This window comes from Mus caroli, unplaced genomic scaffold (assembly GCF_978045245.1).
Source record: "Mus caroli unplaced genomic scaffold, Mus_caroli_1 scaffold_8, whole genome shotgun sequence".
Taxonomy (NCBI): domain Eukaryota; kingdom Metazoa; phylum Chordata; class Mammalia; order Rodentia; family Muridae; genus Mus; species Mus caroli.
Window position 1 is genome coordinate 95,237,447 of NW_028227263.1, and position 27,661 is coordinate 95,265,107.

At 40.1% G+C, this 27,661-nt stretch overlaps 2 protein-coding genes across 6 annotated transcripts in view; one reads left to right on the forward strand and one right to left on the reverse strand.

Moving 5' to 3' along the window:
- Positions 1-23,450, reverse strand: part of Gas2 (growth arrest specific 2) — a 127,818-nt gene extending 104,368 nt beyond the window's left edge. Inside the window, exons 1-3 of one of the 5 annotated variants that reach the window (XM_029479603.2) lie at positions 22,921-23,450; positions 21,199-21,286; positions 20,374-20,483 (exon numbers count right to left, since the gene is read on the reverse strand). The gene's annotated coding sequence lies outside the window, so the exon portion shown is untranslated. Of the gene's footprint in view, positions 1-7,592; positions 7,628-20,373; positions 20,484-21,198; positions 21,287-22,920 lie in introns of those variants that run through there. The other 4 variants (XM_085841702.1, XM_021167625.3, XM_085841701.1 and 1 more) reach the window with 4 other exon arrangements.
- Fancf (FA complementation group F) lies at positions 23,312-26,004 on the forward strand. Its single transcript, XM_021167623.3, is given in 2 exon segments — positions 23,312-24,310; positions 24,312-26,004. Coding segments are annotated over 2 exon segments (1,047 nt in total). The 3' UTR covers positions 24,360-26,004.
- The last annotated feature ends 1,657 nt before the right edge of the window (positions 26,005-27,661 follow it).

Consider the following 27,661-nt stretch of genomic DNA (forward strand, 5'->3'; position numbering starts at 1 on the left):
TACTTCCCTGAAAGTGAGATATGGTCTCACAGTAACTCTACCCTCACCCTTTTGTGTGCCCTGTGACTCCCATTGATGCTTCAGAGCCCTGTGTCACTCTACAAAGGCAAGAAGACGCCTCAGGTTCTGAAGCTCATTGTCCAGCACAGAATCCATCAGGGGATCACTTACAGTGAGCCTAATGGCATGTAACAGTTCCAGGGAGGCAGAGACAACAATCCTTCCCCTCAGCATTTCTCAACAGTGGAGTTGTTATTTCCCTTGACAGTAGCACCTTTATTTCTCATGCAATCTCTCTTGTGTTTCACCAGAAATGTAACCCAAACTATCTCCTAATATGGACAGATGAATTAACTAAAAACAGCGAGGATAATTAAGCTAATTTTATTTTAAAACTCTGTACATAACCACAATTTTAGTAGAGATGGTCAGTAAGAATGGGGTCAGATTTTCCCAGAGGCTTAGTTGGTAATTCAAATACTAGAAGATTAAATAACGAAACTTTGACAAATACAGAGAGATATACAGACAGAGGTATTTTCACAGATAAGACTTCTCTAAATCCTGTCTAAACGGAAGAATGGTGGGCAACTTAATTCCTCTCCATATTTTTCTATTTTTCTCCAATTATTTTGCATATTTGAAATCCTAACTACATTGGGTATGACTCAGTGGGTTTCCTTTAACTCTCTACACTTATGCCTTAGAATTGGGTAAAACCAGACAGTACACAGAAATGGAGCCAGCTAGAAGGAACACCTATCCAGAGGCTGAGGAATGCACCACAGAATGAAGCAGAGAGACTCAAAGTGAAATGACTGAACTGTAAAGAGGGAAAGAAGGAAAGAGAAAAGGAAGAAAAGTAAGGAAGGAGGGAGGGAGGGAGGACACAGAGGGAGAGGGGAGAGGAAGAAGAAGGAAATGAGGGAGAAAAAGAAAAGGATAGAGCTTGGAGGTACAGGAAGAGGACAGGGGAGGGGAAGCAGCATATGAGAATAGGAAATTAAGATTGTGAAAGTATATTGAATACATGCAAAAATGTTATAAAGAAGTATGTTAGTTTTACAATTAATAAATGATAAAAATGGAAAATAAAGATATAAATTTCTTAGTAAACACAACCTAGTTCAACTTTTCAATTTTTTAAAAAAGTTCATACTAGTTAAATAAAAAGTATGGAATTTCTTCCTTATATAATTTGTAATAAATGTTGTGAATGAACTAGATCATAAAGAAAACTTAAAGAAAAATATCATGCCAGTTCTCTGGAGCACGTTTAAAGTTTCCAAGACTACAAAACTTGTTAGTAGTAAATTTAAATACAGGATATAAAATGATCAATGAGACACTGAACAGAGGAGCATTGGGATAAGGAGAAAAAGTTTATATTTCTAAACAACGAAAGACATTTTCAGTAAAATGTATGTAATCCAAACATTTTAAAAGACCAAACAATAACTTTGTTAAATATTAAAGTCAACCAATTGGAAAGAGTAAGACCTCAAATACACGTATGAATTCACTAAATTGGAGATCCTGCAAGCTTTCTGGGCCTAAATGTGGGTAACTGAACTGTCCGGACTTGGAATGAATAAAAATAAACCTTAAAGGGAAAAACATGTAGAAACGTACACAAAATCTTTCAAAGATTGTGTGTTTTCCATGTCTTTCCATAGGAAAAGTGACTGTGGAATTGCAATTATGGATGTGATGAGACTTGGACAAACCCAAGGGAAGGAGGAAAAGTTAATGAGCCTGAAAGTGAAACATCATGTTTAAAGACTGTCTAGTCCATTACTCCAGAATGCAGCTGAAAACAGATTTGCTCTGATGGGGAAAAAAATTCCTCCATTCTCCTATAGGTATGCTTTGATTATTGTCAAATGGTTTCTCTTATGTCTAGAAGACTGGCATAGAGAAAACATATTTTCATATATCTATATAATACAATATTATATGGAAAATAAATTGTAAAGAAAAAAACAGAAGCACAACTATAATCATACGACTCTCATCTTCTGAGAGATTCCGCTAGGAATGCTAATGAATGAATCCAATATAGGAGATGAAATCTAGAGTGCTAGGGTGAAATAATGGCTCAGCAGCCTAGCTGAGCATTTAAAAACTGTACATGTCATGGGACTTTCTTTGAATCTGAGTTCTTTGTTGTGAACTGTTGACCTGAGTGTTCAAAGATGATTGTGAAGATTCAACATTTATGATGTTACTTGGCAAATATTTCAAGTTCAATGAATTCTATATGCAATCTAAATTATCACCACCAGAAAACGTGCCAAAACAAAACATCCAATGACTTCTTTTGAAAAGAAATTCTATAACAAAATAGGATTTTCCTAAATGTCAATCATTAATATGAAAAGAGAGAAGAGGAGATGTCAGCAAAGTTTGAATGAACACTGCACATCACCAAAGCTCTAACATTCTCCTCATGCTGAGATCTGCACCAGAGCTTAAGTGTATAATTTGATTTATGTGCATCAAAATGAGTAGTTTATATGGGGTTAGAGATGGTAAAAAAAAGAATATTGTACTTTGATATCAGTTAAGAATCATAAGCTATTAATATGACAATATTCTGCACTCACTGAAACACACAGGTGCCTATAGCTACTACCCAAACTTCTCTGTTTCCCTTTCATCCTCCACCCCTCTCATCTCATTATAAAAAACAAAAAAACAAGCAAACAAACCAAAACACTAAAAGCAGTAAAGCTCAAAAGATGTGCAGCCCAGGGTCCTACCTTTAGATGCAATCTTAGCTCTTGTCTACAATGTTGACCTCACTTCTAACCATTAAGGTTTTTTTGTTTTTTGAGACAGGGTTTCTCTGTGTAGACCTGGCTGTCCTGGAACTCACTTTGTAGACCAGGCTGGCCTCGAACTCAGAAATCCGCCTGCCTCTGCCTCTCAAGTGCTGGGATTAAACGCGTGCGCCACCACCGCCCAGCTAACCATTAAGTTTTAAGTGTTAAAGGTTCCAAACAATGCAGAAATCAAAGATTATAGGTCACTAACCATGTCTTTTAAAATTAAAAACAAAATGAATGTGTCAATCCAAAAACTCTTCCAAAATCTGGCAGGAGAAATGTCATTTTGAACTAGCCTCAACTTAGGACTTTATTGTCATGTGACTTATTTTAACCAACCAGTAACATCTCTGGAAGATATAGCTCCTCAGCCAATGTTCAGAATGCAAAATCCTTGCTGTTGCCATTTTTTTCTTTTTATTAAAAACAGATTTATTTGTCACACAATAAATCCTGATTACATATCCCCGTCCTCCTCCTCTTCTCAGTTACTTCCCACTGCCCTCCTATTCACACCCACTACTTTTCTGCCTCTCATTAGAACACTGCTATTATTATTGGGTCATATTTTAATTTGGTTTGATTCTGTAACCCAGTCTGTGCCAACTCACTATGGAGCCATCTTGGACTAAACTCTAAAGTGTTCCTGCCTCAGTCTCCCAGGTGCTGGCATCACATGTCTGTATCTCTATTCCAAGTTATAAATGTGAAACCTCAATTCAAGAGCCCAATCAGAAAATAAAGTCCACAATTTAAACATAAAAGCAGTCTCAGATATTGTAATGGCGCTATAACCTCTGTCGGGGACCAAATCAAAATAAATTGAAAAAGTATCAGGCAAAATAATATACAGCTTTAGTTACATAACTGGAGAATAGACTCCAAAAGCCCTTAGAAAAGTTGAGAAGTGAAATTCTCAAATACTCCTAAGAGACTGGTGGCCTAGGAAGATATTTTGCCCAAAGTAATGGGGTATTCAAACAGTCATTAAACCTCTATACCTTTCTTGTACCCAGTCTCTGTTGCTAACTCTTTAGGTATCTTTTTTACTGATAGCCAGATAATGACTTATCTTGGATATAAACAATCGCACACACACACACTGACACAAAACATGCACACACACACACACAATTCTTTCTGGCAGTTCAAATTTCTTACAACTCATTGTTCTAAAAATCCTACTTAACTATTCTTCCAGACAGTGAAGCACAGATTTTTAGACCTCTGCCAGATTAAGCTGAGACACAATTTGAGTAGAAAACCATCTAAAGTCATTATGTGGAAACTGTTATGGCTCACATCAAAAGTTTATATAACTCAATTTGGCAAGCCCTTACTTTGTGAGAAGATTTGCATATTATTTATAACATAAACATATTTTAACTCAAATATAGCAATGAACTATCAGAATTCCACATTTTCTTCAGATATATATGCAACACATAAATATATTTGTGTGCAATATTATATATATGTAGTGTGTGTGTATGTATGTGTGTGTGTTATGTATTTCACATAACAAAAAGGGAATAGAAACATCTCAGGTGAATTGCCCTGAAAACATCTGATACAGGAAGTTACCACACACCTTAGCCCACCTTGGCAGAAGATACTTCTAGTCTCCCTCCTGGTCTTTCCTCTAGTCTAACATTGATTGGAAAACTTGTGTGAGAGTTCAAGAAAAATTAAATAAATTGGCTCTTTTTTGGGACACAATATCAAAATCACAAAAACACAAAAATAATGCTACAATTTCTACAGAAATTTTAATCAAAACTTCCTAGAAACTTGTTAGAAGCACACCAGATATTTTAACCAGCTCAGGTCTTCACAAGGTTCTGTGAACTGGCACAGCCCTCCACTTCTGAAACATAGCTCTAACAGGCATGTTCCTGCAGATAAAATTAAGCCCTGAAATTTTGCCACATCTCCAAACTCAAAAAGTTTAATTAGTGCTTGGTACCAAGCTTGGTGGCATGCTAGAAAACTTAAGGAGAGGGGCCAGTCACGAGTCCTTTGACTCTGGTGACTTCTGCCATGTAGATTTCTTTCCCAGCAAAGCATAGTCCACTGCACAAAGTAGGGTCTCACAGATAAGATGAAGAGCTGTACGGAAAGCTCAGTGGCACACAAGATGAAACCCAAGCTATCTTTCCTGGTCAGAAACTTCTCAGGCAGCCCGCAGCACAGGTTCCCAGCACAGGTTCCGAGGTGCATAGGCAAGGCACTGTGGCCCTGCCTTGGTTCCTCCAGCTCTTACCTTCTCTTAAGCAGTCAGAACCTGAACACCCATGTTGGAAAGGATGACCACCACACTCTCCACAGCTAGAGCAGGGCATTCCTTGAAGAAGGACTCATTGATAGAAGCCAAAGACAAGCTAGGCAAATCAGACGCGAGCTGTAGTTACGAGCACAAAACTAAGAAGTTGGTTGGGAAAAGCAGCAATGACCACAGAGTTTGTTCTCAGCCCTGCCTCTCAGAGTCTCTTGGGACAGATGGGAAGGAAAGGAGGACTTCCTGTGCCTGGCGGATGCTCCCAACCTGTCTGTGCCTTTATTTAACACCATGAGGCCAAATGAGTGTCCCTCTGAACACAGGATCGTATTTCCTTTACATAAAATCTCCTATGAACAAATCATCAAACTTTGTTAAGAGAAGTTTAGGGTGGTGGGTAGGGAGTCGAAGATGAAGAAAATGGAAAAAGCAAAGACTGTAATTTAAAAATAGTAATTGGTAGAAAAAACCCACCCCACCTCTATGTGTGTTAGGCGCTGAGTTTGCTCTCATTCTAATCCCACACTAGGAACTCACTCGGGATGTCTGGATCAAGTCAATTCTTTAGAGTTGATATAATTTAATTTTCCAGGGTAATTAATACAAAAAAAATTAATAAGTTGGCTCCTTTGCTCCCTAAACAGTTTCAGACTCCAGTCATACCAGGCTAGGCTAAAACAAGACACCAAGTCGAAATACAAAATTATAGATAAATTTAACGTTTGTTCACACACAAATGAAGGTCCAATTCTACCCAATTCTTTCAACAAAACAGTCACCCCAAATTGCATCACGACCTCTCCTTCCTCTGGCCCCATTAAGTCAAAAGGTCAGGAAGTGTGAATAAGACCGCCAAGGTCCCAGTGTCCCCTCCCCCCTTAACCGCAGAGCATGCACAGCGTTACAGGCTCGCTTGAGCATCACGCATGTGTACATTTACGTCCAAACGCTAATGAGGCTTCCTCACTTCCGCCCCTGGTTGGCTGAGCGGTCCCAGAGGGCTTCTTGTACTGCTCAGCAATAGGGATGGAGGGGTGGAAGCTGTTTCTTGGGTACCAGGAGGTCCCCCACTGCAGTGAGCACGGCTCACCCTTCCTGGTGGTGCTGGTGCTGGTGATGCTGCTGCTGCTGCTGCTGCTGCTGCGGGTGTTGCTTCCAGGTCCCTCCCCCGCTCCTGACTGCAGTAGAAGCTGGGCTCCCCTCCTGGCTGCGCGCTCACCCAGCCAGCTGCTCCCTGCGTCTCAGCTCAGCAGCACCAGCGCCTTGGTCTGTACCCCTGAGGCTCCTCCAGATGCGGGTCCTGTGGCCCTGGCTCCCCACAGCCCAGCAGCACGGTGGCGGTGGCGGCAGCTGTGGCCGCACCGCCCCTCTTCATACTTCTGTGATGGCTCCTCTTGGTGCTGTTTGGGAAAATGATTTTAAGCCCTCTCGCCAGAAACAGCTTTCCTACATTTCATCAGTCCACACGGACCAAGAGGAAGTAAAACGCTTACTTTTTTTTTTCCCTTGCTGGACAGCAAATGCGGTTGACACTGATTTACCCTTCAAATGGGAGAGATTGTATTACAAGCCCTTGGCAGCAATTCCGAGTTGGGGCCAAGCTCCAGCCCCTTGCCTGTCCCCCAAACACTAAGCTAAGACAGAAGGGGTGGGGAGCTGGGAGGATATCATATTTAACTTCAGGAGTTTTAACAGTCAATGACTTTAGCACAATGTTAAAATTGGGTGTTGGAAAGTTTTTCTTTCCTGACCTATGAGTTTGCACACTCAGTGGCATGAGCTTTCTAGTAACTTGGGCCAGTGTTCATTAAAAATAGAAGCATGTGATGTCTTAAAATTCTGTTTAAATGTCATAGTTTAGAAGGGCTATCTGCACCCAGGGCTTTTTCTAACTTTAGGAAGGAATGTGATTGCGCCCTTCCTTCTCTCAGGCATAGGTCAGTGTTGTATTGAACATCACAGACAATTCACCCCAACTGCTGTGTGTTAAGTTATGAAATTTAAGATGAAAAGCTTTGCAAGAAGTGGACAGGTGTTGGACTGTCTGGTTCACCTCTGAAGGACAGGAGCCTGTAGCTGAGTGTTGGGTTTCAACTTCCCAGAGTCTGCTTCAAGGGACCTCCTTGTGTACGGCTGCATCTAGCCCGCTTGACTGCAGTACCCAGGTACTCGCTGATCCCTAGATACTAGGTTAAAATGGAATGAATCTGGGGAAGAGAGGCCCCTGGGTCGTGCAAACTTTATATGCCCCAGTACAGGGGAACACCAGGGCCAAGAAGTGGGAGTGGGTTGGTAGGGGAGCAGTCCTGGGGAGGGTGTAGGGAACTTTCGGGATAGCATTTGAAATGTAAATAAAGAAAATATCTAAGAAAAAGAAAAAGAAAAAAAGTGGAATGAGTCATGCTCACATCTCTTACCAGAGAACAACAAAACCAACAAAATATACCCACAAATCTACAACAGCAAAGAAAGGCAGACCACGTTACCTGCCAGTGAAAGTGCATTCCACATTTATTATTGCTGCCATCTGGAGGGTTACTTGCTCTAAAATATTCAGAAATGGTACCAATTATTTGCATGCAGTGACAGTACAAACAAAAAGAGAAAGACAATGGAAAGACTTAGGCTAGTCATGCCTTTCATTTCTGTTATATTTCCTATTGCAACTGTTGGCTCCAGAGTTCTCCTTAGCATACCCAAAGGAGAAAAGGATCATTCCTCAAATTGAAAATGGACAGTATCTAAAACTGACTTATATAAAGAACAGGAAAGAGAGGGAGGGAGGGAGGGAGGGAGGGAGGGAGGGAGGGAGGGAGGGAGGGAGGGAGGGAAGAAGGGAAAGAGAACAGACAAAACTTGGTGAACTGGCACGCATAATCATGAGGAAGATCATTTCTCAGTTTGACCTGGTTTTAATTTTCATAGAACTCTCCTACACAAGGCATTTTGAATTTCTGAACCTGTGCACTTTACAAAACCTTTATATCCTTAGTAATTTTGAACCGTCCAAACATCATCCCCATCCAATGACTGTTAAAATATGTGTTTTCCAGGAGATATCCCAGGAGTTCAAAGAGTTTACCACCTTGGACTTTAAAAAGCTTACTTATATTCTATCTTCCCTTAGATAAAAATAGCTCTCATTATTCATTACTTCCATTATAAATAGGGAGTTGAGAGATGTTTTTGCTGACTTGAGGAGAAATGCTAAAGAAATAAAAGGAGGCTTTTGAGGGCACTGAAGCAGCCTAATCACACATACTCACACCTCCCCATGGTCCAGCCTTCCCATTTCTAAGCTTTAAATTATGCAGCATGTCAGTCTCTGCCCTTCAAGGCGGATCTAATATAAAAATACAAGAAGGAACGGGGAACTTATATTTTCTTCCTTGCATTTTTTACAGTTGAACTAAATATTCTTTTGGTGATGAAAATATAGCACAGGAGTTCCAAAGATGCATTTTGGAGGCTAACTGTGGTTGTTGTTTCCCTTTTATTGTAGATAATTTTTTCTCTGACAATATATATTCATTACAGTCTCCCCTCCCTCTGCTTCTTGTAGTTCTTCCGCATCTACCCTCCCATCCAAATGCACCCCTTCCTGTCTCTCATTCCAAAACAGGCTTCTAAGGGAATATAATATAATATAAATCATCACATCAGAATAGAACAAAAGAAACAAACAGAAAGAAACAAACCCAAGAAAGTGGTTTAAAAAAAATCAGAGACCCACTCGTTCACATTCAAGAGTCTTATATAAATAGTAAACTGAAAGCCATAATATACACACAAAGGATCTGTATGTTATAAAGAGAGAAGAAAATATGGCAAAAAAATAGTTTTTAAAAAAGAAAAGCTGACATGACACCAGCTCAACTTCACCACATTTAGTGAGTTGTGTAAGTGTTGTCTTAAGCAATGGAGCCTTGCCATCAATTTGTAGAGAGCCATCTTGTCAACAGTATAGGTTGCATAAGGGTTCCCATGGGACCCTTTTGGCCAACAGCTCAAATAGATGTAATCCAATCCCAGTGCTGGAAGCTTTGTTTGATGAAAAGAGATGGCAATTTGGGGCTCTGTTTCCCCCATTATTTGAGGATTTCATTTAGATAACCTTCATGTGTATATATTTTAGGACATCTCTACTGTATTATATTTCCAAACTACCCCTCAAATGGCCCTTAATTTTAGCTTTCTCTTCTGGTATTCCTTCCCTCTTTTCTCTCTTCCCTCCACCTCTGCACTTTAATCTTTCCAGTCTCCCACCCTATCCATCCATAACTATCTGTTCTATTTCCCTTTCCTAGAGAGTTGTATCTGCCCACTCCCCTGAGTCCCTTACTGTATATCCAATCTTTGCTCCATAGATTATTTGCAGGTTATCACTGACTTAACAACTAATATCCACATATAAGGGAATATATGCCATATTTGTTTTCCTGAGTCTCCATCACCTCCCTCAGGATAATTTTTTCTAGTCCCATCAAGTTACATGTTGTCTTAGCAAGTGTTTCCATTGCTATGAAGGTATAACATAACCAAGGTAATCTTATAAAGGGAAGCATCTTATTTGGGTTGGCTTATAGTTTCAGAGGTTCAGTCTACTGTCATCATGGTGTGACACACAGCAACATGCAGGTAGACATAGTACTAAAAGAGCGGAGAGTTCTATATCTTGCTCCAAGGGCAGCCAAGAGGAGGCTCTTATCGGAACTGGGCAGAGCTTAAGCCTCAAAGCTCACCCCCACAGTGACACACATACTCCAACAAGGCCACACTTTCTAATAGTGCTACTTCCCATGGGCCAAGCATTTTCAAACCAACGTACAAATGAATCCCATGATCTCATTTTTTAATGGCTGAGTAATACTCTATTTTGTAAATATAACACATGTCCCTGTCAATTCTTCCACATTCTTACAAGCAAAAGTCACTTGTTTTATGAACCTTCGCTATTCTGAAGGGTGTGAGATAAAATACCACAGTAGTTTTGCATTTTCATGGTGAATGAGAATGTTGAACATTTCTTTAAGTGTTTCTCAGCCATTTGAGATTCTTCTATTGAGAATTCTGTTTAGAAATATAGCCCACTTTTTAGCTGGTTATTTACTGTCATGATATCTAGTTTTTTGAGTTCTTTAAATATTTTGGATTATAGCCATTTATCAGAAGTGTAGTTGGTAAAAATCTTTCCCCATTCTGTAGGCTGCCTCTCTGTTCAAATGACAGTGTCCTTTGCTCTGCAGCTTTTCAGATTCATGAGCCATTTATTGTTGATCTCAGTACCTGTGCTAATGGTGTTCCATTCAGAAAGCCTTCACCTGTGCCAATGAGTTCAAAGTTACTCCCCACTTTCTGCTCTATCAGATTCACTGTATATCCATCTATGTTAAGGCTTTGGTCCATTTGGATTGTTCTACATGCAGCCATGCACTTTAACCAGCACCACTTGTCGAAGATGTTATCTTTTCATTCCATTGTGTATTTCTGGCTTCTTCATATAAAATCAGGTGACCATAGGTGTGTGGATTTATATCTGGGTCTCCAATTCAATTCCACTGGTCACAGTGACTGTTTTAATGTTAATACCATACTGTTTTTATTGCTATAACTCTATAGTACAATTTGCAATTGGGGATGTTGATACATCAAGCAGTTCTTTTATTATTCATAATTGTTTTAACTATCCTGGATATTATGTTTCCATAGAAACTGAAATTTTCCCATTCAAAATGTACAAAGAAATTTGTTGAAATTTTGATGGGGATTTCAATGAATCTGTAGACTGCCTTGCTAGGATATCCAATTTTACTATGTTAATCCTCCCATTCCATGAGCATAGGAGATCTTTCCATCTTCTGTTATCTTCTCCGATTTCTTTCTTCAATGTCTTAAGGTTTTATCATACAAGTCTTTCACTGGCTTGGTTAGCTGCCCCGAGTTATTTTATATCACTTGGGTCTATTGTAAAAGGTCTTTCTCAGTCTATTTGTCATTTGTATATCAAGGGCTACTGATTTCTGTGAGTTAACTTAGTATATAGTTACTTTGCTGGAAGTGTTTTATCAGCTGCAGGAATTTCCTGAGAGAATTTTTTAAGGGTCACTTTTGTATTCTATCATGATATCTACAGATAAAGATACTTGGACATCTTCCTTTCCAATTTTTATCACTTGGTAAACTTCAGTGGTCTTAGATGCTCTCACTAAGACTTCAAGTACTATATTGAAAAAGTATGGAGAGAGTGGACAACCTTGCCTTGTTCCTGCTTTTAATGAAACTGCTTTGAGTTTCTCTCCATTTATGTTGATATTTGCTATAGGCTTGCTACAAACTGTCTTATTATGTTGAGTATATCCCTTGTATCTCTAATCTCTCCAGGGATTTTATGATGATGGGGTATCTGAGTTTATCAGAGGGCTTTTCTGCATCTACAGAGACATTTATGTGGTTTCCATCTTGCAGTTTGTTTATGTGGTGGGTTACATATAGTAATCTATGTATGTTGAACTATTCCTATATCTATAGGACAAAGCCTACTTGATCATAGTAGATGTTCTTTATGATGTGTTCTTCGATATCTTTTACAGGTGTTTTATTGAGTATTTTTGTATCCATGTTCATGAGGAAATTGGTTTGTAATTCTCTTTCTTTATTGGGTCTTTATATGGTTTATGTATCAAGGCAACTATGGCCTCAAAAAATGAATTGGGCAATGTCCCTTCTGTCCTTCTGTTTCTACTTTGAGGAATAATTTGAGGAGTACTAGCATTAACACTTCTTTGGAAGTTGTATGGAATTCTGTGCTAAAATCATCTGGCCCTGGCTTTTTTTTGGGGGGGAGGGGGATAGGGCAGGATTTCTAATTGCTGCTTCTATAATTTAAGCAGACTTTTAAATTATTTTTGTGATCTTAATTTAACTTTGGTAATTGGTTATCCATTTACAAAACTATCCATTTTTTTTAGATTTTTCTAAATTGTCAAGAGTAGAGCTTTTAAAATATGTCTTTTTTCTCAGTGTCTGTTGTTATGTCCCATTTCTGACTTTGCTAATTTGGATATTCTATCTCGATCTTTTAGTTAATTTGGATAACTTTTTCCATCTTAATAATTTTCTCAAAGAAAAAACACTCTGCCACCTTAACACAACCTAGGACCACATGAGAAGAGCACTTCAATTAAGAATTTGCCTAGATCAGACTGGCCTGTGGGCATGTCTCTGGGGGAGTGTCTTGATTTAACAATGTGGAAAGACTCAACCTATGTGGACATCAACTTTCCCTAAGAAGGCAATATTGAACTGTGTAAAAGTTAAAAAAATTGAACTACACACGATCAAACAAGAATCTATCCATTTGTTTCTTTTTCTTCTTGTCTGCAGATGTCATGTGAACAGCTATTAGAATTGCTGCCTTAACGTCCCCTCAATGATAAGACTGTAAGCTAGATTTGTAAGCCAGGCAAACTTTTCATCCCCTAAGCTGCTTTTCATCAGTATTTTATCACAGCAGCAGAAATAAAACTAGACCAAATGTCAAACAGTAGTTTTTCTTTATTTGCTTGGGTGTTTGTGTTTCTCAAAATCAGTATTTTCTTTATATATTTCAGTTACTCACTGGGAATGTTTCCAAAGATAACCTTTTATTCAACTCAGATTCTTTACCCTAGGAAGCCAGAGTCCAGTGATGGAAATGTAACCTACCTGGGTGGAAGGGGAATGAAGCAATTGTCTCACTTAAGGAGATTAAAAATATCTAATTATGACCTTGATATTTTACTCCATTGAAAACAACCAAGTCAGATTTAAAGAATTCTCCACTACAATTTTTGTTTTTATATTATCATGGAAACAGGAAAGTATCTGTAACAGTGGGTGTTTCCTGAGTTACTAAATTTTTCACATCATCCCTAACATGAACTATCCATTTTCTTAAGTGAGTAACCAATTATATGCCTCGTTGTCCCCCCATCTGTATGCTACCTTCCTCTTCTCTGTCCCCCATCCCAGTAGGAATGGAAATAATACCTATTGACTTATTCTGGAGGGGAACAAAAGGAGTGGAGATTAGAAGACATGCAATAAACCTAAAGATGAAAGCAAGTGATAAATATTCCAGAAAGTCATTAAGAAACCTTCCTATTTCTTGATGGCTAGAGAGATGGCTCGGTAGTTAAAAGGGCTTGTCAACCTTGACCAGACTTTCATTCCTGATTCCCTTACTGGCCCATGAATAATTGCCTGTAACTCTAGCTCTTGGGTATCCGGCTTCCACTGTTACCTGCTTACAGGTGCTACCTACATGAATGAAAGGGTTTTAAAAATATGGTTCAAGAGTAGCAAAGCTGGCAGATAAATTCCAGCCTCCCCTGTCTGCTGTTCATCTTTGGAGAATGTCACAGCAGATGATGACATGAACACACAGGAAGCCATGTGAAGCTCTTTAGGCTAGTGCTCGATAGTCTGAGGACATGCACAGTGTTGTAGGAGAGAATATTCATTACCAGTAAAGAAGTGTTTAGTATGAGTCAGTTCCTGAGTTTGATGTTCACAACCATACAAATATATATATATATGAACACACACATATACACACAGAGACACAGGTCCAATGGGAATCAATGCAGACATCCCACAGGTAGGCTAAAAAGCCAATGGCAATTGTCGGAATAATAGTCCTCATAAATGACCTTGGGAAATCTGTTGTTACTGTCAGACTGTCTAGGAATAATTTCATTTTCACAGTATGTTATGGCTAACTTCATGTGTCAATGGACACATGGCTATCAGGGGCAAGTGTTAAAACTATTTCTGGGTGTGTTTGCAAGGGTGCTGCTTCTAGAAGATGTGAGTATTTGAATAAATGAACGAAGAATTTCCTGATAACCAGTAGGGGTGGGCATCACCTACTCAATTGAGGACCCAAAGAGCCAAAGAGCTGTGTCAGTATTTGTTCTCTTTTTCTGATACTATAGTAGCATGTGCATACACACACACACACACACACACACACACACACAGAGTGAGAGAGAGAGAGAGAGAGAGAGAGAGAGAGAGAGAGAGAGAGAGAATAAGAGCAATTCCAGGTGAAAATTCAAGGGCTGTTCTGATTTTCCATGTGCAGCATAAGTACACGTGTTTCCTGTGTAATTCTGGAAAATGTCTGAAACCTGTGGGAAAAGACTAAAGTCTTCTATAAAACATGCTGCTTGTCCCTGAAAGCTCACTTATTATGTACCCAGTAGGCTGAGATGGCTTTTCTACTTAAGCTAGAATTAAGTAATTAAGTAATTTTCCTCCATTATACATTTGTGTAGTCTGTTTCTCAATCTATTTTTTTAAAAAAAATAATCTTAATTCTGAAAAGTTCACTTAATAAAAATTTTCATATTAACTATTTTGATAGCCATACCTTGTATATCCTTTATGCCACTAAATTCCCAGCACTCTGAACACCATGAGGCATGGAGTGGGCACTGCATGTATAATCACTGAATAAATGAATGTCACAGATATCAATAACACAGGAATCGTAAAACTCTTTGGTTATACTTTTATGCACTGTCTCTAATTTCACAAATTGAAACTCAAGAGTAGAAATGTAATTTTTAACACGTCATGATGATGACATGTTTAACATGGTGATGGTTTCATTCTATGATCATTCTATGACCATTTCATCTGGTAAAATACAAATAGATTTCACTAAAACAGATGCTAGCTGGTGTGCCAGACTTATAAATGAGGTTAACCTGTATCACCTGTCACTTCATCTAAAAACAAGTTGATTTGGACCCAAGGTTTAATCATATATAATGTAATATGACTACAATGAACTGTGTGGAAATATATCTCCCACTATGACTTCTAACCTTTTCACATATGACTAAAAATCAGGACAAATACATTAATGGCACAGATCCAAAATTGTGCACTGATGCACATAGCCACCTACCACTTACCTCTAAGTTATCATACGCTGGTATGTTTCTCCTTGGCATTACCCTGGTTTCTTTTGTGTCCTATCATTGAAAAGCAACACTCTTGGAGAATGGGGAAATTTGTTTCATTAGCCACAGTCAAAAAAAAAAAAAAAAAGGGAAATTGAACTCAAGAGGAAATCAATCAAAATTGAGGAAAAGTGTCAATGAACAGATAACTTCATTATAAAATATAAGCCATACTGTGTATACATCAATCATACATACAACATAAAATACTGTCGCAAAATCCTAAATGTCTCACATCTTCACAGCTCCTGATCTTCACTGATGCTAGTAAGAAAGATATTTCATATTTTGCTTTCCGGTTGAGGACATTTGTTCATCTAGAAGCATCTCCATCCTCAACTTTCTTAGGATCTTTGAGCTCTGGGAGGAGCAGCTGTTTCCTGTGTTCTTTATGTTTTCTTTGATTTCTCATTTTCCACACAGCATTGCAGTGTACTTTTCCATCTATCTTACCTACAAACTGTGAGTGTGAGGAAGCAGGGCTGAAGGCTGGAAAGATAGCTCACCCACTCTCACAACCAAAATCACAAGAAAAAATAGGCATGAGATTGTGTCTTTATCGTGGTACCAAATGTATGCTTGTTAAGTACATGGCTAGATGAAGAAGTGAATCACAAAGCTTTTGGGGTTCTGCATCAAGGTGGATGCTGTTGCAGGATGGAAGAGTCATAGGCAGGCATCCAAGCCTCTCAGTGGAAAACAGAGGTATTAACTCTGCAGCTTTATGGACAGAACAAATGGCATGTTTCCTGAACCTCTCATTCATGTGGACACTGAACCAGTTTTCTTTTGGTATGGGGCTACTTAAAATGACAAAAATGATTACTTTATCAAATCATGAGAAAACTTCTTGACATTTTTATTACTGGAACTCTGACATTTCACAAATGGGAAACCCTCCTCATTTTATTTTTCACAAAATATTTGTAGTAGACTTTAAAAATGATCTAAGTTGGTATCTGTCACAGCAGACCAGACAGAATACTGAAATGAGTAGCACTCCAAACCCAAAGTGAGAGAACTTTACAGGGACCTGGGAGGGTTGGGAGAGCTTTGCTTAAGAAACCTTTGTCTACCTGCTGTGACCATGGTGACCACTGGCCTTAAGAATTGTGCCAACCACAATGCCGGGCTGTCAGGAAGAGTAATACTCTGCACTAGTCACAATGGCCATGGCCCCTGACATCATGAACAGAAGACCAAATTTGGAAGGAAAAAAAAAAAAAGAGATGTAGTTTCTTTGTTAAAATACATCGACCATTTACTGATGGACATCTCTTGAGGGTCACATAAAATATGTTCTGTCTGATGACTAACTGCCTCCGCTTTGATACTGAGTATCACCACAAGAAACCCCTGTAGTAATGACATTGCCATCCTTTCAAACAGAGACCAGAAGCCTTCCTACCCCAGCTCTCTCCTGCTTGACTTCTTCATGGGCATGGTTTCCCTCATTCTAGCAGTTCTGTGTGTCAGGCATTCGCTATCTAAAGGCAAGGGTGAGACTCCAGCTGACCAGGGGCTCGCATTGTCATTGGGGAAAATGAATGACTTTAAAGAGATTATGTGGTATCACACATCATCTAAGCAGGTTAAGCTGGTCACGGCAGAGTGATACACATCTAGACTCCTAATACTTGAATGGTAGAGGAATTGAGAAATTAGGAGCTTGAGGCAACCCTGGGTTAACTTTGCCTTTAAAAACAAATGCATAGCAAGATTCAACTCATGCCTACGTTTGATTGGTTTAAAAGTGTTTGTTTGTTTGTTTCCCCACAACAAAACATGAAGCAATTTGAAGCCACTTGTTTGAATGAGATTAGCTGTCTACTTACCCCCTTTTCTCTCCTTCCTTCCTCTTCTGTCCCTTCCTTCCTACCTTTTCCCCCTCTCCCTTTCTTCATTCCATCTAGGCTTTCTTTTTTTTCTTTTTTTGTTTTAAAGAGGAGAGGGGAACAAGAACTCCTTTACTGTCTGACATATATATATATATGTATATATATATATATATATTATATATAAAACAATAAATTTATATCCAAATGTTTAACTACAATAATATACTCTCCTAAGGAAATGAGTGAATACAAATGAAAAGAAGACCATGTGCTATGTGAGTCAGTCTGAACTGCACCTGGGGTTGAGAGCTCAGGGCTCACAGGAGTCAGTCAAAACACCACAGGCACAATGGCAGTGCACTGCCTCCATGAAAAGCTCACAGAAAAAAAAAAAAAAGGTATTCAGAGAAAACTTCTGACCAGGAAAAACTTACAGAAACGGTCAACAGTCCACGGGCATAACCTTTTCTTTGGCTTTGGTTATGGGAGAGAGATGGGAGTCCAAGGATCAGCATTTCTAACCACCTCCAATCCTGAAAAGGCATGAATGCCAAAAGACAGAGTGATAGATAAACCCTAAGGAGGGTTTTTCACTTTGTTTGTGTTCTTAATAATAAGATAACCACAAACTAAATGATTAGCACTCAAAACAATTTTACTGGAAAATATGACTTAGACCAGTGGTTCTCAACCTTCCTAATGCTGCAACCCTTTAGTACAGTCTCTCATGTTGTAGTGACCCCAACCGTGAAATATTTCATCAATACTTCAGAAGGTCTGTAACCAAGACCAACTTAAAAATACTATTTGATATGAAGAAATAGTTTTCTTTTGAAAAGAGTATCTTGTTAATAAATTATTTCATCATGAAGTGTGATTTTGCTTAGAATTATATAATTGATTGTAGTCTTTACTATTACTCAGATTAAAGTCTCTAATAGTTCCAATTATTTACCATTATAAAGTAAACTTGCCTTTATTAATATTCTTATTACTATTTATTCCTATTCTCTAGCCTGCATTGCCCTCAATAATGTCTTGTTCTAATTTCAAAGCATTTTCTATTGGTCAGACTTAGCAGGGAGGAGGGAAACCTGCAAGTGGATAGAGGTACAGTCAGCATGCTGATTTGCATGCTGCTCACTAGTGAAGGTCTTCTGCTCTCAGAACAGCAGCAATAAAACATAAATGTTGGGGCTAGAGAGATGTCTCAGTGATTCAAACCACTGTGCTCTTGAAGAAGGCTCAGGTTCAGCTCCTAAAAATCATGTGGCACCTCACAGCTACATGTAATTCTAATTCTAGAAGATCAAGTACCCTCTTCTGGCTGCCATGACACAAGGCTTGAACATGGTGAGCAGACACAAACTTGGGCAAAACATCCACACACCTACAATTTGAGAATTTTATTTTAAAAGCCACAATAACAAAATTGTACCAATTAAGCAAGGGATGGAGATGCTCTGTATTCTACAAGGAAAAGCAGCAGGAACATGTGCAGATTTGCTAGAGATCAACATGGGGACTTTAAAAATGGCCATATTCATTATGCTCGTCAAAAGAATAAAATGAAAGAAAAAAAAAAAAACTAAGCTATACAATCATTTTGCTTCAAACACTTTTCTCTCCCTTCACAGGGGCCATCTTCTGTAAATGTGACTGGATATTTTCTGCAGCATCCTAACAATTATTTTCCCTTTTTATTTTAAACATTTATTTTACTTTTTTGAGGTCATCCCTACTACTAAAATGTTGACAATTAACAAAGAAACAATGCTATAAAAATGTTACCCTCCAGTTAAATGTATTTGTAATATTGCAAACTTTATTTTAATCACTTTTTGCTGGTTTCAGCCAGTTTATTTTGAAATACCAGGAATCTCTTGTGAGAACATTCCTTGACATTAATGCTATTAGCAGAGCAGCCCAATCTCATAACCCAGATTAGGTCTGGAAGTAATTAAATACAACAGCTTTTGTGGCAATTTCTCACTATATTTGCTACTTTGTAAGACACTAATTAGAAAAATTAGTTTCATCTATCATTATGAAAGGGGAATTAAAGTGAGTTTATATATGTACACACTTTTCAATTTCTATTTGCTTAGCACACACACACACACACACACACACACACACAAATCTCTTAGGACATTTTGTGTTATATGTCTGGAACTTTCAGCCATCCAGGAAAAAAGAAGGCTGAGAAATAATGAAAAAAATGTGCCTAAAGAATCCACATAAAAGTTTTGGGAGACTTGAAAATGGGAACAGCAGACACTTAAAAGTTATTGAACCAGAAACAAAAACTCCTTCCTGGCAGGTGCTCATACATCAACATACAAAAATGAAGGCATGCAAACAGTGTCATATATCTACATGAAAGCTATCTTCTAATTCAAAATAAAACAGTTCATTTCCTTTCTTACTGAAGGGGGAAAACAAAAGAAGGGGGAAAAATGGAAGGGAAGGGAAGGGAAGGGAAGGGAAGGGAAGGGAAGGGAAGGGAAGGGAAGGAAGGAAGAAAGAAAGAAAGAAAGAAAGAAAGAAAGAAAGAAAGGAAGAAAGAAGGAAAGAAAGGAGAAAGAAAGCAAAGAAGGAAGGAAAGAGAAAGAAAGAAAAGAAAGTCAGACAAACAGACAAGTTATTAATTATAAAAGAAATAATTTTAAACTGCAGAAGGTGTTCTAAAGTCTTCACCATCCGCCCTGTTCCGACACCTCCACCATGCCACACTGTTAATAGAATGCTTTATTCACCTCTAGTTAATTACATTATGGGATGATTTCACATCACCTGTCATATACTTGCTGTAATGATGACTTCTGTCACAGACTGGCAGCTCATATGTCAATGTTAGGTATTTTAGAATACATTCATTAAAGTACTCATCACTAGCTAGATGAATGTAGAAGGAAAATGTTATGACTCATGAACTCACATGACTTATAAAAATGACTGAGAATTTGAGCAATTGACTCTGTTGAGATCTTATCAGAAAATAAGGGCAGACTCATGAGAGATTTTGAAGATAAACAAACAGAAGAACATGTATAAAATTCTGGGCAAGGCAAAAGCAGTCAGTAAGTATGACCCCACATGCAGGAAGTCCAGAGGACTGCTAGGGGGAACATCGGGCAGAACAGAGGCAGAAAAAAGATGCATCAGCCTTAGAAGCCAGAGCCTGCCGTTGGTCCCCCTGCTTGTTTGCTAAGGCCTCATACTGATTACTTCAGCAGAAAATCAAAGGGCAAGGGCAAGGAGCTAACATGATGATGAGCTATCCTCTGCTCAGGACAGTGGGGAAAGAAAGAAGAAAACACATTAATGAAGGAGAGGGCAAGTGGATAATTTTCCCCCTTTCTATTTACAAAAGCCTAGGTCAGATAATAGGAAACACAATGCACACTTTCCATTACCATGCAGCGTGGCTTCTGGCTTGTGTTTGAGCAATGTTTCCAGTCTTTTCACATCCAGGCAAAAGACACTCCAGTAAAGAACATTTGAGAGGCACATAGAAAACACTAGGCTTAAACGGAAAAAAAGAAAACTCTTTGGAATGCAATCCTATAAATAAAAATGACAGTAATTTGTTTCAAAACAATAGGTTCATTAAGACATCATCATATATCTACCATTTTTACTTCCTTTATATTCACCATCCTTTATCCTCTCACATCTCCCCTCTCACTGGTCCGCTTACTGCCTGCATCATTTACTTTCCTGTTGCTGTAATAAAATACCATGACCAACTCATCCTTGCCTATGGTTTCAGAGGGATAGAATCCATCACAGCAAGGGCTTCTTTAGCTACATACATTTAAATTAAATAAATTTGAAAAGCCCCACAAGATTGACAAAAGCAATTAGAAATATATAAGGTATTTATAAGCAGATTCAGATTAAGGACTGTTCAACTTTTCTTCCTGACAAAGAAACTCTCCCATAAGCATGCCTGGTGTTCAGCTTAGACTAATTACTAACTTTAGAGTAAGATTTTTTTTTTTCTGAACACTGTAGGCCTAATGACTATAGATAATTCCTCTGGCCACTTCTGAACTTATTTTATTTCGTAGAGAGTGTTATAGAGAGAGGCTTACAGCTGGATTCCTAGACTAGTCAGTTAACATTTTCTGGCCCTGAGGGTGGAGCTGACCGATATCCCAAAGTACAGGTTAACTTTCTGATGCTACAATAAAACATCATGACCACAGCAACTTATAGCAGGTTTTATTTATGCTTACGGTTGAGGGTTCTAGGAGAGCAAGAGTCCATCACGGCAGGAGACAGGCAAGGCAGCAGAGGAAGGAAGCTAAGAGTTGGCACGCTCACCTGCAAACATGAAACAGAAAAGGATGAAATTGGAAGTAGTTGATGTTCTAAGTTCTGGAAGCCTAACCTAAGGCCACACCTTCTCAAGCAGTGGTACCAACTAGGGTATTTAAACACCAAAGCCGATGGAGGACATCTTACTGAAAACACCACGGAGTACATACTGAAAGTCAGCAACAAAAACCTACCCCAGTATGGCACATATATGGCTTCCATCTTCTCTAGAGTCCTGAGGGAAGCTCTTGGTGAAAGTATCTTATGTTAGTTGTTTATGTTGCTCATTCCTGTGTTTGAATGAAATGCTATTTTAATAAAAGTTTCCTAACACTGGGCTTCCATTTTCTGTTCTTATTTACTACATATTGGGGATTTGCAGAGTGTGACCAGCAGGTGGAAGGTTGTTCCTGGCATTCTCAGCATACAGTACTCACGTCTTACACTGACATTTTAACTTGTGTGATTCCTCTCACGTGATTTTCCACTATCCTCTGATGGTGCAAATATTTGTGCAGCCTAAATCAAAGATCAGTCCATATAGCCTTCCAGTGCTCTCCTATCCATTCCCAATTGGTCTTTAAAATCACCACACCTGGCACTTTAAAATTACACAATATCTGATTTGAATTACACTTACAGGGGTCCTCCTAATGTCTGCCTCAAGTGCATAGGTTTCTTGAAATTAAAGTGTTTATCATCTTTCAGCCTCTACATGGATTGTTCCAAATTAAATGGAAAACTGGTTCGAAATCCAAAGTGCATTCTTCTGATGGGAAACTGTTGTAGGGATGCATAGCTACTTAATAAAAGATGGCTACTGTGAAACAAATAATTACTCACTGTGGTACTGAGATTTAACATAATATTGGTTTTGAAAAGGTGAGTACCGGTGATATTTCTCTGAACTGTCCCAGCCACTTGGAAATGAAGCTGTTTTGGACTTCTTTCTCATCCTGGATTAGATCTGGTTTTCACTCTGGTGGCTTAAGGTTTATTAATGGTTCCCATGGCCTTGAAGCGTTTTCAGAGGTGTGTTCTTTGGGCATTCAGTTGAAAGGAAGGTTTAATGGGGCTTTCCCTAACATCTAAGATCTGGTGACTCTTATTTTTGTCTACCACATTATCAAGTTGAAAGTGTCTCTAAGGAACATTAGTGTTTCCTGTGGGACAGGGTAGCATTTAACTACACTTAATCTCAGCTGCGCCAGTCCTGTACTTCACTGGCTATCACACCACGTGACTTAGTATTCAGTAAGTGGATGAACCAGTGACCTCTGTAATTCCTAACAGCTACCACCTGAAACTTTAAAACCCATCACACGGACTAAAATAAAATCACAAGGCCAAACACTATAGTCTGGGCTAATGGTTAAAAACTAAACAAAACTGGCTTAACTATATGTTCTGATAAGAATGCCCAGAACTATTCAGAGTCTAGCATAAATATGTAGATTAATTTTGAGCTTAAACTTTCATTTACTGCATAGCTAGTAAGCCTCAGGATAGTGCTGCCAGTCACTAGGTTAGTCGAGGCAGGATTGCAAACTGAAAGGCTGCTTGCACAATTTAGTGATAGGTTTCCTCAGAATCAATAAACAATATAAATAAGGAAAAAGGAAAAAAGTCCGGGAACTCACAGCACAGCGTGAGAGGGTCCTGGTTCCACAAGTACCAGGAAAACGGGCCATTTAAGAGCTTTGAGTTCGCAAGCAGATCACATCCGCACTGCTAATAATGATGAACATGGGTTCCCTTTCGGGGAAGCGCCTAAATGTCTACCACTGGCATTTTTAAAACAAAAGAGCACATAAAATCCTAGCGCTCAAACTCGCACTCACGCGTCCTCTCCCAGACCCAGAGTAAAAGCTTGGGACTTTGCCCTAGTTCATTTTCAGCGCCAATATGTCCCGGAAACCCTGGTGCAAGACTGACACGGCCGTCGTCCAATGGCACAGCACGCTGAGGCGGGCGCTCACGCTCACGTCCAATCGGCTCGCGCCTCGGAATGTCAGGGCGAAAGCGGCCGCCATGGAGCCGCTTGTGCAGCAAACCGAGCGATTCTCCGAGCTGTTGGCCGTGTCGTGTGGGTCGCTGGTGAGCACGTGGGATGCCGAGAAGGTGCGCAGGGCGCTGCAGTGGGCGCGCTATCTGCTCCACGTGTACCGACGCTTCGCGGGCCGCGGCCACGGCCGCGTGCGGGAGGCGCTCGAGAGGCGGCTCCCCGCGCGGGGAGGGCCGCTTGGGCTGCGCAGTTTCGCGGCGCTGGAGTCCGGGGACGCGCGGCTCGCCCTCCGCCTGCTGCGGAACCGCGCGCTCGCGCCCGCCGCCGTCCGCGCGCTGCCGAGCTTGCTGTTCCCGGGCCCCGCCGCGGACCACCGAGACGACGTGCCGCAGTCGCGCCTGGTCCTCCTGGCGCGCCGCGGAAGCGCGCTGCGCCTACTGTGCCGCCTCGGCGGGGACGCGCCCAGGAGCGCGCTGCTGCGCACGCACGCGGAGCTGCTGGACGCGCGCCTGCACGAGCTGGGCGGGGCCGACTCCGCGGCCGCGCGCAAACTCCTGGATACGCTGTGGACGAGCGGGCCGCGGGAGCACGTGCTCGAGGTGACGGCTGAAGCGCTGCTGCGCGAGGCAGACCCGGAGCCAGCACAGGCCACGGACCCTGCGGGTGCGGATGAGACACAGAAACTACTGAGCTGGCTTCTCGAAAGTCCCGAGGTATTGGCCGCTTTTTGCCGCCATCTGCCAGCTAAGCGCCTGGCCTCGGTGGCGGGCTGCCACCACGCACTGTCTCACGCCTACCTGGACCTGCTCACAACGTGGGCCACGCGGCTGCACTATGATCTGCAAAAGGGTGCTTGGGTCCCCACAAAGATGGAGGACATGTCCTGGGAAGAACTGTGCCTAAGGCTGCAGAGCTTGTGCCATGCCCAGCCATTTCTGCAGGAAGAGGTGCTGGTGACCCTAAGGTCCCGCAAAGCCTTGGATGGAGATTTCGAGGTTCCTGGGATGAGCATCTGGACAGACCTCCTACTGGCCTTGCCTGATGATGCTTGAGTGTGGGATCATGCTAGAGTAGATTCTCAGTTCCCAGGCTGGGCATCTGGACAGATCCTGTCCCATAGAGGGAATAACAAGCATACTTCTCACCAAAGCCTCTATGCTCAGCATCCTGCTACTTCTTGACTATACAGTTTACAAATTGTCAGTGTTCTCACCAATTCCCTATATACATGCTCCCAAAACCTTATTATTCAGGTGCCAATTTTAAATGGTTCATAATATAGATATATGTAATATGCACAATATCTATACTATATAAATATATATATATATTATATATATTATAGAGAGAGAGTTGTTTTTGTTCTGGTAATTTATCCAGGACCCTGCCTATGTTAGACAGTGTTCACCACTGAGCTACATCATTAATCTTGAAAGAATTCTTAAAGCCATCGAATTTTCAGCTTGTTTTGCATAAAGCTAATTTGTAAGAATACTAAAACTAGATTCACCCTAAAAAGAAAAGGCAGCTTTACGTTTTCCAAGAAGGATACTTTTTGTACGATTTACTTGGTTCCTAACACTCTTCAGTAGTACAAAGTTTTGTTTAACCAGCAACATGTGGTAGCATCATGTTAACTTCAAAGCTGACTGGGCTAGAGTTAGAGCCCTAGACTTGCTTTCTTTGCCCTGTTTACCAACCTTTATGTGCATTAAAATTGCATTGCTCAGAAAATTTTGTTCTTTGTACAAGTCACTATTCTGAAAGTCAAAATAACAGCAAATAGTTTAAAGCATTTCTTGAGTCCCCATTAAGTGTTTAGAGCACAGTAAGTGTAAACATATCCCTTTGGGTTATATGATGAAGGGATCTAGTAAGTTAAGAGAATCAAGACCACATTAATAGCCCTAACCTGGGGTCATCAGGTGTTTAATTGTCTGTTTCTGTTTTTCCTCATGTTTGCTGGATGGAGACCATTTTGAGTATTCGCTGACTAAGAACCCTACTTTATTCTAGGGAGGCAGAGGCAGGCACATCTCTGAGTTCAAGACCAACCTGGTCTACAAAGCAAGTTCCAGGACAGCCAGGGCTACACAAAGAGAAAAGCTGTCTCAAAAAAACAAAACAACTTTGTCTGCTCAAGTGTTTTAAATTTAATAGTAAATGGTTTTGTTAATAAATAATTTGCTTAGTAAATTTCCAGGGTTCAACACACTTTCTCCGTGTTAAATGCCTATAACTCACAAAATTAAGTCCTAATTTTAGAAATAGAGCAAAAGGATATATAATGCAAATTTTTAATTCTGATTTAGGACACAAGTCTAAACGACGAATACAGTTATCTGAAGAGAGCAGTATCATTTCTTTTGCTCCTGTGGTCAAATCCCTTTTTCTATCCCTGATCTGCTGTATTCTGACTTGGATTCCTTTGTGCTGTTACACACAAGAGTGACAGCTGGGTCTTGCTGTCTTGCTTCTGTTTTGTTGTTTTAGGGCCTCACTCTAACCCAGGTTGATCTGGAACTCCCTGTCTGCCCAGGCCAGCCTCAGACTCGTAGGGGATCCTCCTTCCTCGGGTTCCTAAATGGTGATAGGTATGTGCGGGCACATACAGCTAACTTCTGTGGTGTAGCTTCGGTGGTTTGAAGTTTTTTTTTGTTTTTTTGTTTTTTTTTTTTTTTTTGGTTTATCGAGACAGGGTTTCTCTGTGTAGCCCTGGCTGTCCTGGCACTCACTTTGTAGACCAGGCTGGCCTCGAACTCAGAAATCCGCCTGCCTCTGCCTCCCGAGTGCTGGGATTAAAGGCGTGCGCCACCACGCCCGGCTTTGGTTTGAAGTTTTAATCCCGATGCCTTTCACAGCTCATTTTCTGCTGTTTTACTTTTGTTTGCTTGAAGAGAAACCAACGTTTCGTATAGTAAAGGGCGTCTTCATTGCCTTACACTTTTATCACTTCCATTTCAGTGAGTTTGTGAGTTCTGTGATTGTGCTTCCGTTCATTTACTTAGTAGATTTTGTTTATCTTGTTTTGTTTTTAGGATTCTTTGGGGAAACATCTCATGGTGAGAAACATCTTAATGTGTATCTGCAAAAGTCTGTCTGGTTCGTGTGTGAGGGTGGTTTTGCTTTGTGCATGATTTTCGGTTATCATTCAGGAGTGTCAGTTCACTTGTCTCCTTTTCCTTGTTGAGAAAGAAGGGCCTCCTTGCACTGCAGTGCCTTTGTAAGTGGTCTTTTTCCTATCGTCAAGTGACTGATCTTTTGTTCAACATTTGCATCCCCACCATTTCCGCCATACTCCTGATGTTCCTAATCTCTCCTGTGACTGGCTGGGCCTATACTAGAAGGTTTAGGCTGCTCACACGCTAAAGCTCTTTCCTGGCTGTTTCCATATTAGTTTGCTGCTATGGAACCGGTTGGTATCTTATGTCCTGTTCCCCAGGACTGATACTCTGCCCCATGTTTTACCTGTAGTGACTAGCTAGCCTTGGGAATAAACTTACTAAATCCCTCAGCAGTTTAGTATATCTGTGACACTGCTTTGGGCCACCTTGTGAATAAGTAGAAGTAGGTAGGACCCACATCAGAATTTTCCTTTTAATAGGCTGAAGTTAGTGTGCTGCCGTAAGTTACCTGGGTCCATAGCTGAAAAGGGTGAAGAGACCTTCCTAGAATCTATGAGGGAAAAATATGCTTTTCTTTCTATATGCCTCACTTTTTAGTCAAATGATTATTTTTGGAAGTGGGTATCTATGTAATATCAACAGTGCCTGTGATACTAAGTAGTATTGGCAAGGTTTGGTAATTTAAGACCTTAATATATAAATTTAATATCACTTGTCCAAATTTTTATTTGACCTCCTTCCTCTCAAATCTGCCCATCATGTATGTATGTATGTATGTATGTATATATATATGTATATACACGTGACATCTCATATGCTTTTTTATGATTCCAGGATTAATTTCTAGCAAATTTTTATTTTAGATTTATGAAAAGAACAAAAAACAAAACAAAACAAAAAGAATGCATATGTGTGTCTGTATGAGGATGTTTGCATGGGGTATAAATTCCCTTTGGAGGCCAAAGGGGAGTTACAATTAGCTGTGAACTGTCCAATGTGGGCCCTCTGCAACAGCTACCGCTCATTCTTCTCTAGAATCTGCATTGCATTTCAGAGTCCGAAGTGCCTTAAGAGGAGAGCAAACCCCACACTGTTGATGGGGCTTTGTTTCTTTGTGTGTTTCACAGTATTTCTCTTTGACTTTTGCTTTCTTTTTGTTTTGAGTTGATTTTCTTGGGTTGTAATCTTGGTTGTCTGCTTGATTTGATCTGTAATCAATTAAGAGAAGAGCCTCTGGACAGATCTGTGAAG